General features: G+C 34.4%; 1 protein-coding gene across 1 annotated transcript in view; it reads left to right on the top strand.

The window, feature by feature from the left end:
* RNPC3 (RNA-binding region (RNP1, RRM) containing 3) overlaps positions 1 to 2,861 on the top strand; it is a gene marked incomplete at its 5' end in the record, with an annotated part of 10,844 nt that extends 7,983 nt beyond the window's left edge. The window contains 5 exons of the mRNA XM_009696712.1: positions 607 to 768; positions 947 to 1,041; positions 1,115 to 1,173; positions 1,704 to 1,836; positions 2,802 to 2,861. Coding sequence (XP_009695014.1) covers positions 607 to 768; positions 947 to 1,041; positions 1,115 to 1,173; positions 1,704 to 1,836; positions 2,802 to 2,861 — 509 coding nt within the window. The remainder of the gene's footprint in view (positions 1 to 606; positions 769 to 946; positions 1,042 to 1,114; positions 1,174 to 1,703; positions 1,837 to 2,801) is intronic.
* Between the last annotated feature and the right edge of the window lie 6,865 nt (positions 2,862 to 9,726).

Raw genomic sequence — 9,726 nt, 5'->3', positions numbered from 1 at the left:
CCTCCAATGTGATCTGTGGGTTTATGGTGCATTGCATTCTGTTTTAAATGTTAAGGTGCTTTTAGCAAATATGTTACAAATACAGTGTCAATATTATATAGTATAAATGAGTCTATGAGGCTAATTTCAGATTTTCCTTTTCCAGCTCTTAGAGAGCAGCAATGAAGTGATTGCCAGCTCCTCTGTGATGCACTGATTATCTGCTATAAAAATGCTGGGCAATAATATCAGTGAGGTGTGATGGTTTCTTACAGGGTTATGGTCAGTCTGTGTTTCTTGGCACTTTACAGTAATATGCAGCTTCTTTGAATGAAAATTAGATAAACCATTGAAATGGATACAGGCTTGAACAGCAAGGCTAGTTTTACCTTAACTAGCAGGTGCCATGGCGTTTATTTGTAGTACGGTTGATTTTATAGGACCAAATAGAGCAGATGTGTTTGTCAATCAAGGGATTAAGACATGTTTCTTTAAGGATGTGTTCAAATTGCTTTACAAAGTCTACTATATTAAAACGTTACTGAAAGGAGTGTACTTCCTTTGCTTGCTGTTGATCCTCTTGTGAATAAACATACAAACCACTTACATAATGTGTTGAAATTTCAGACCTTTATGCAACCACAGAAGAAATCAATAATACAGGCTTTGGAAGGATTTTCCCAGCTCCTAGCTCAAATGATAAAATGGAAACAGAAGAGGAGGAGGATGAAATACCATCAGAATTTATTTCTAGAAGGGATCTAGAAAAAAACAGACTTTCTAGAGACGGTATAACTGTGAGAATAAGTTATCTAATAATAGTTTTTTGATTTGTTGCAATCAATAGTTTAAATAAGTATTTCCTTTATTAATTGACCATATATTAAATTTAGTTATTTTATACTGAGCAAAAATATAAAGTAAGTAAATGAGCTAAAACATTGTCTGTTTTTCTGTCTTCTTCAAGAAATGGAAAAATTTTCTGTTTTCAAAAACTATGAGCCAGGTGATCCAAACTGCAGGATATACGTGAAGAATTTAGCTAAACAAGTTCAAGAAAAGGTAGGTAAACAAGCAAATATTATCAAAAGGGATTTTTACTGGCTTTCCTCTTATACCTACCTTTTAATTTCAGGATCTCAAGTTCATTTTTGGAAGATATGTTGACTTCCAGTCAGAAGTGGAACGAAATATGTAAGTTAGTGTGGTACTTGGTTAAAATTAAGCTTTTTATGTTAACTTCTATAATACTGGTGAAAATTGTGATTTTAAAAACTGGTTATCTTTATTTTTTTCTTCATGCTTCTGCATAAAGAAAAAATATGTTTCACTTGAAAATCTTCATTTATTACAAGTACAGAAATAGAGTTATTTTTTTAACAATATCTGAAGACCTCGCAGTTTTGCCCTTATATTTTTGTTACCAAATTTACTGTTTATTGGCTGAGCAACACAGAACAAACAGGGTAGATGATTGTGTGTATATGATCATTTTGCATATGTCATATTTACTACAGTTGCACACCAGTTTGCCATCCTGCAGTCTAATGTCACTTTTTACTAAATGGTTCCCCCAGGCAAAATGGTCTCTAATGGCATAATTCCTGCTTGTAGGCTCTGCTCCCATTTCTGCTATTTCTCCAACTTGAAGCATGAGAATTATATTTGTACTGTGAAATGTGAAAGTGTGGTTAAACATGAATAATTCCCAATTCCGCCTCTAGGTTTGACATACGTTTGATGAAAGAAGGCCGTATGAAGGGACAGGCTTTCATTGGACTTCCTAATGAAAAAGCAGCTGCTAAAGCTTTAAAAGAAGCAAATGGATATGTCTTATTTGAAAAACCCATGGTGGTTGTATCTTTTTTCTTCAAACATTTGCATTATATTCTTTGTAATATGACCGTCAGTCTCTGGTTTTGCTGTCATAGTGTTCTAGTTATTTCCTCTTTCCATAGATTTCTAATACCTTAAGAAAATGAAGCAGCATAGCATAGAGTGCTATTAATTTTATGATAACTGAAAAAAATATAGAGGCACCCCTTATGAAATAGGAAAGTAAATTAAATGTGTTTTATTTAAGACAATAAAATTGTTATCTCTGGTCTTAGCTCTTTGATCCTGCAAACACAATACAAAAGACAATTTACCTTGTGTAACCATTGTATTTAAATTAAGTAGGCTTTTTTGCTTGGTTAAACTCGTGTTTACAGAACTAAGAACATAACTGTTACTGTCAGGGTCAGCTGATTCTATTTAGACTGCTTCTCCAGCTGGAACTGTCAGTTACTTTTTGGGCCTATGTAACATGTTGGGATTTCTGTGCTTTTTGATTGCGTTGCCCTATTTTTTGTCTACAAGTCCTTTCTTATTTTTCACTTACATGTTTCACAGTTTATTTCCTTTTCTTTGTACTCTTGTTCACCCCAACCTCTGTTCCTTTTACCTTTTTTCCTCTGAAATACCTACTGAGACGTCAAAGTTACGGAATTAACATGCTGGGATGGAGGATTGTAGTTGTCAAGTATTTATCCTGGTGTAGTTAATCTGTTTGCACCTAACCCGTTCCCAGTTAGTCCTCCGTATTCACTTAGCCTGTCCAAGAGTTTCAGTACTGTCTTAAAATTTTTTGTACTGCAGATCAGTAGGTCCTAATCTTTGACTAATAGACACTATTGTTGCAATACTTAATACTGTGGTAGAACTGATTCACAGGTAAAGGCCACTCTTTAAACTGTCTTTTGCTGAAATAATACTTCTTTTTTGCTTCTTGATTGGCTTCTGTTTATCATTGACACTTGTAGTCCTTAACAGAATCTCAGCAATTTGCTCGTTCAGCTAGACCAAAACAGGATGCCAATGAAGGGAAAAGAAAAAAATAGAACACTGCACAAGGTATGGTGTCTCTACCTGGAAGTAAAGAAATAGGCTGGGTTTTTTTGTTAATTTGTTTTCTTGGGAGTTTTTTGTTTGTTTTTATTTATTATCTTTTTAATGGCTTCTTTAGGAATAGTGATGGTAGAGGGGAAATATTCTATACAATTTTCTTTTCTTAAATGTGCACTTATGTCAGAAAACCAGAATGCGAAGTGTATAGTTGGTGTAAGCTTATAATGTTGCTTCTTCGTCTGTTTAGAAATTTGGAGACTGCCATTTCCCTAATCCTGATATCCTGGGGTAGTTGTCAGTTTCTCTAATCCTTAATCTGGGGAGCTAAGGCGAGTAATTCTGTGGAATCAGACCACTTACCTTTTAGTAATCTGGGGTTTTGACTTTGAAAAGAGTTCCCCCTTTTCACCTTCTCTTCCTTTCCCACCATTGTAAAGTGATCCTGAAGAATTGTTTCCAGCAATAAACTTGCTTCTGTTAACTCTGTAAAGGGAGCTTTGCTAAGTTTGGAAAATAAGATCCTAGTGCTGTTGCAGCATCCTTTAACCTTGTCTGATTTAGGAAAGGATATTGTGTCAGAAAACTCTACTTAATGCTGCATTGATCAGGGCTTCCTTTGTTGTAGAATGCATAAGTCTTGTTTTTTGGCATTATTGCCTAAACTTCATGGGAAAGTAACTTTTAGCAGAAAGTAATCACTATTTAACTTTATGTCCTATCACGTAGCTTTACTTCACTACTGTTTACTCTAGTATTTGCTTTATGTCAGAGTAACTCAAGCAAAATCAGCTCTAACTTAACTGTGAGAGGTTTTATGGCCTAAAAATATTTGAGTAGTGAACTGTCTCAAATTATCGTGTAAAGTAACTGATGCAAGAATTAGAAGTGCTTATTTATTGATCTGCACCCTCTGATAGATCAGCTAGCTCAAATTTAAAGAGCATTTAACTTAATTACGTATTACAGTTGGGCATCACTCTGGTTATGCCTCCACCTAAGACCAAATGAACTCAAAGCTTAGGCTGTATACTTTTGAAATGTTCTACTTAAGCCATGATATGTTTTTGATCTGGATGTTTTGGTCTTTATTACTTTGGAAAAAACCCTGAAGTTTTCAATAAAGGATGTGAACAGCTGTTTTTAATTTTTAAAAATTGGTTGGAGATCCCACAGTATAGATATTGTGAGCATAGTATTTCTATTTGTAACAGTTACTTCAATTGTAGGTTTCTTGTTATGTCAGTTGTCTAAAGGATGTTTTCATCAGATTATATCTGAGCTTGTTTCCCTCATTTGAGATGCTATTTGGTCTTACCAGTTCCTAGTTTGAGTTATTGATTTGTGGTTTGCAAAATCTGTATTTTATTTTATCAAATTAAAGATCACTTTTTCTACAGGCATTCTTCTATACTGGTCATTGAAGAGACAAATGAGCCTTGGCTAAAGTATTCTGTTATGAACAAGGGTTTATGGGAATGTTTCAGTCTTGTTTCTTACTCCTTCCTTGTTAGAAAAAAACCTCGTACTTAGTTTATCCAGTGTCTAATAAGAAGAAAACTACTAAGGCTTCTTTAAATGCAAAAAAGAATCTTGAAGTATTTTAGCTATTGGAAAGCCTTATAAATGAAGTCCGAACACTTATTCTTTTAGGAATTCAGTATCTTTCTAACTAATTCTGTACATTAAATCTAATTCTGACTTCACTAAACATGCTAAATAATACTTGACTTACATGAAGAAAATAACAAGGTGCTTATTTGGTTATTAATCATGTTGATGGTCAAGTCAGAACCTTTTTTTAGAGTGAGCAAACATGTACTTATGCAAGACTTATTTTTGCACCTGGTAGTCTTACATGAGTTACCTTGGTGTCATTAGTTTAGTATATCATGGGCAGAAGTTCTTCCTTACCTTGGCCGTTTATATGTAAAGATCACAGAATGTGCCATAGACAATACAGATTTCTAGGGATCTATGAGGTTTAATTAAAAATATTCTTTTTGCTTCCTAACGGTGAAACTGAACCCTATTTCTGCATGACTGTGTTTTCCTGTTCCTGCTGGAATATTCTGATGGATGATGATTTGTGATGCAAAGTTCCATGATAGAAATCTGAGTCTGTAAGGAAGAACAGTGTCAGAATCTCATTTGAGACATAAATATGCATATAAAACAAATCTATGCAAACATTTGAGGGACTTTAGATTTGATCTGTATCCTGCATCTCATGTTGTTGTTCATTTTTTTTTAACTACTAAATTGACAAAAGTTAAACTTTTGATTATTTTTAAACAGGAAGAAGCTGTGTTAAATTCATGAATATTATTGCAAATATTATTTTTTTTAGTATCTTCTCTACAGAGGTTTTATCCTTTGTAAAGAAAATAATATAGATGGTTTATAAAAATACTATGTAACTCCTTGCTGGCTGAAATGTCTTTTTCTTGATGGACTGGCAAAAATTTCAGTTAGTATTTGGAGTGACTATCTTTTCTGTACCTAAAATACAGCTTTTTGGTAGAAAGGTTATATAGACGAAACTGATGTTGAGAGGTCTTCAGCTTCTTCATAGAGAAGAAGTGATTTGAAAGCCTGCATTATATGGAAACATGATTGGGTTTTGTACCTGATGGAAAAAGTGAGTCTGTAAAATGGCAAAGACTTGAAGGAATCTTAATGAGACAGAAAAATCTGGTGCTGTCCTAGTAGTTCAAGTCATCAAAAAATGTATTTACTTTTGAATATGGAGTTTAGTGTTGTTGGACTCATCAGCCCTCATTAAATCTCGTAAGGGGTTAAAACTGTATTTTATCAGAGAGGCATATTTGCTTTTGATAGGTAGTGTAAAGTTATGTGTATGCAATACTGAAAATCAAGTAAAATTAAACCACATTCTGCTGTTCTTCTTTAGAAACATTCCTGCGTAAATACTGCAGTAATACTGTCATGCAGAGTGTATCCTTTCTTGTTGTATCCTTTTTTGTGCAATGTTTCCCATAGCACTCAACTACATCTAAGTTTTCGTGTAGAGTAGGTGTGGGGAGGAGTTTACATGTTTTAGAGCTTGAACTAATCTGGTAATTTTAAAAGCAAAGGGCACTTTTTCAGGGGGAAAAAAAATAAAATCAATGAGTTGTCTGTGTTGTGTGAATAGACACAATGAAGGTTCCTAGTCTTAAAAGGTAGCCTTCACCACCTTCTGCAGAGATCATATAACTTGCTAATTTGTAGTCCAATTCCTTAGCTTGTATGAGCTAGAAGTGTTCCACTGATGTGCGTGGAGCTATGCTGAGCTTACACTGAGGATGTCTACTTGTTTTTCTTAAAATAAATATTATAATTGGTTAAAATATGTTGCAGAGCAATTCTTAATATAAAAGGGTTGAGCAGTATTTTAGATAATTTAATGACTACTGTTGTCCTGGTATATGAGAAACAATCTGTAGTTGACTTAGTTTGTACATTCCTTACTTTCTCTTTTTTGAGCAGAGGAGAAAATCTAACAGTATCTTGCAATGAAGTATTTGGTCTTGAACAATTAATCAACTATTAATCACTGCTACCTTTCTGTTGATTTTTTTTTTAGATTGTTCTCTGCACTGGGGTAGTGTTGTTGCCAGTGACATTTTTCCTGTGGGTTTCATATTACATTATTGTTTAACTTACTGTAATATAAAATTAATACAGCCTGCATCTACTGAATCAGATTTTTTTCAGACATTCAGCACTTTTCTAAATATTAAGCATCTTTCAATTTAGTTGTCAAAAGAAAGCATAACACTACTATTTTCTGATTGTTCGTACTTTTAACATGCCTTTGTGATGTTCCAGGTCCCTTTTGTGTTCCATCTCTTTCAAGTATTATCAAGCTGGGGGAAGAAGCAGTATAATCACCGGGACTCTTGAACTGTGCGTAGTAGCATTTCTAAAGTATTTAAGGCAGAGTATAAATTTTCTCATCTTAAAGATTCCAGATCTCTTTAAACTGTCACAAGACTTACATGATAAATGTATGTTTGTTTGTGAAATATCTAATAAATTATTTCCTTTCTCTTCATTTTGCCTTTTTCTCTTCATTTTGCGTTTTGTTTTGGGAGTGGGAAGGAGGAGGAAGATGCTCTTTTTGTTGTTTTTGAAAAGGTAAACAGCCCAATTGTAACTGTGCAGCATATTGTAGATGATTCAGAGTATATATTCATATGAACCTCCTTGAATGTGATGTTTGGCTGTTATTGTTTCAGGGTAAAAAGATAAGAAAATCTAAGGATAATCTCATTTCAATGTAAGTATTTTTCCTGTCTTGGAGACTAACAGGACGACTAGTGCACTGGCATGAATTTGTGCTGTGAAATAAGGCACTGTTGTTTCCTGAGTAATTAGCTTTCATTGTTCATCCACATCTTGAAAAATATCACGAGTGAGACTAAAGTAATTAAAACAAGAGTAGTAGTTAAAACAGTGTTAAACTGGTGTATGTGTGGTCCTTGCCCTTTTGAACTGTGCTTAATAAAAATCAATGCTGTGGAGGTCAATAATAAGATTTGTTACATACTAGGACAATTAGTGTAACTTTCTAAAACCATGTGGGAAACATTGCAATGATGTTTACTTGGCAAGAGAGTCCAATGGATTTAAGGAGAAAAATATTCCATAAAATATTAATTCATAGTTGATGGTGTGGTAACAGGCTGGTCTAAAGACTTATGTGTTGTCATCATTCCAGCTGCAAACAGCTGAAATCACTAGTATTGATCACTGGACCAAAATAAGTGTATCTTTGCTGTTTTTCCAATATGAACTGGCTTAAATTACTTTAGAATGCTTTTACTGGAATTCTTAGCTTATTTGCTGTATTCCCATGTGGACTGTGTAGTTGTTTGTTAGTTTATCTTATCTGTATCTGGAGTAGTAGGCCAGGAAAAATACACTGAGAGAGGAAGGTTTATGAGAACTTCTGATGGGTTTATGATGCTTAGAGAGAGAAAAGTGCTTGTTGTGTGGTGGGTTGGTTTTTTTTTTTTTCAGTGTTCTGTGGCCATTCCATTATGAATAAAGCTAAGCTGTGTTCTTGATGACGTTATATTATTAAAAAGCAAATAAAGCATACTCCCCACCATCCTATCCTGATAATCTATCAAGGAAATTTCTGCAGTCCAGTCGAGAGAACTTTTTTTAAAGTCAGAAGGCAAAGCTTTTATTCCCTTAAATGGACTGGTGTTTTTGTATACCCATTTCTACTGGTTGGGTTTTGTGTGAGTGTGGTGGGTGTTTTTTTTTTCTTCCACTTGGAATGTTTGTTCTGTTTGATCTATTTCAGGTCAAATGACCTCTATTTTTTAAACAAGTCTTTAGGGCTGGCTTCTGAGATCACACATAAGCAGTGAATGCAGGCTTATTTCACAATTTTTCTTCACTAGCTAGTGACATATAGACACTGCAACATTTCTTATTTAATGAAACTTTTGAAGATATTCATACCACTATAATTTTCAAGGTGAGGCTGACAATCTAATGATCATGAAATTTACTATAGTGTTCTTGTATAAATGGACTCCTTGATATAGCAAAGATCTTGTGATAGCAGAAAGTAAATTAGATTTGTTTTCTATATATATAAATGTGAGTTGTGTGCCTTGTCAGAATTTTCTTTGAAAGCCAAATTCAGAAGGTCATTCTAATATGCTTTTAATTCTGAAGAGATGGATTTTTAAAAAGCATACACATTTCTCCAGTTTTGTCAATGTGAGTTTGATATATAAGGCTCATCTTCAGTTCCAGTCTTTTGAGCGCTTTTTTCTCAAAAACTTTGAGCTTTAGGAACTTCACTGTATGGTAGTAAAAAGAAATTTTGGTTGTGAGAAGGTAAAAAAATAGTCATCTGCAAAATGGAGTTAATATGCATTCAGGAATGAATGGCTTCTGGCAAAGTTATACTTAAGACAATAGTAACTTGGAAAATTCACTGAGACATTTCACATGTTACATAGTTCGCATCTTTGTTATCCCTTCATATCTTTGGAGGTCACAGCTAAGAGGGGATCTAATGTCAAACTGAGAGTTACGTTTCCTTTATTATGTTCTATGACATTTCCAACTGCTTCCAGTTTATTCCTTAAATGTACCTCCCTACTTGATACGAGACTGAAGAGAACACATTTGCCATTGTAAATACTTTGGTTTCCTTAAGCAGCTTACATTGCTATGGTTCCTGTTGTCGGACAAACACTTGAGTCCTGCAACTCCTACCTGAGTCTTTTACTCCAGCCTAGCAAGCAGCTTCTGGCATGAGATCCTTTTATGTTATACGCAGACAAATACTTCCTCAAGTTGTGGTTTTGATTGTTTCTTTTCTCTGGAAACATTACTCTGATAATGACAAACTCCATTTGTTACTTTATAGCAAAGCTGCTGTAGTGATGTTAAAGTAGAAAATACTAGTTGATCCACTGTAGCCTTCAAACCTGTGGCAGCCTTCCTTGTGCTACCACATTTTTTAGTCTGTATCTGGATGGAGCCGCTTTACATAGCTTTGTGACTCAATTTATTGCACATAAAAGGTATATAATAGAGGAAACATGCAATAAGTCCTAACACCCATGTTGAGTTACAAGTACAGAACCAAGCTATTAAAATACTGCATAAAAGGCCCACTAAGTAAATACAGCAGTGAAGTAGGATAACAGCAAGGTGGTGCTATACTCAAAGATTACTTACCTCAAATCTCAAGGATGAATATATTCCAGAATGTAATTTTAACTCGAATCAACATAATCACATGTAATATACAGCTTTTAGATAAACCATTTTATTTTGCCATATAACAATTTCTTACGGGCAGAGGCCGGGGCGGTGCCGCGG

Source organism: Cariama cristata, unplaced genomic scaffold (genome assembly GCF_000690535.1).
Source record: "Cariama cristata isolate BGI_N322 unplaced genomic scaffold, ASM69053v1 scaffold43683, whole genome shotgun sequence".
In the NCBI taxonomy this organism is placed as follows: Eukaryota; Metazoa; Chordata; class Aves; order Cariamiformes; family Cariamidae; genus Cariama; species Cariama cristata.
The sequence above is the reverse complement of the archived record's forward strand: the minus strand, read 5'-3'. Positions and strand labels throughout refer to the sequence as shown.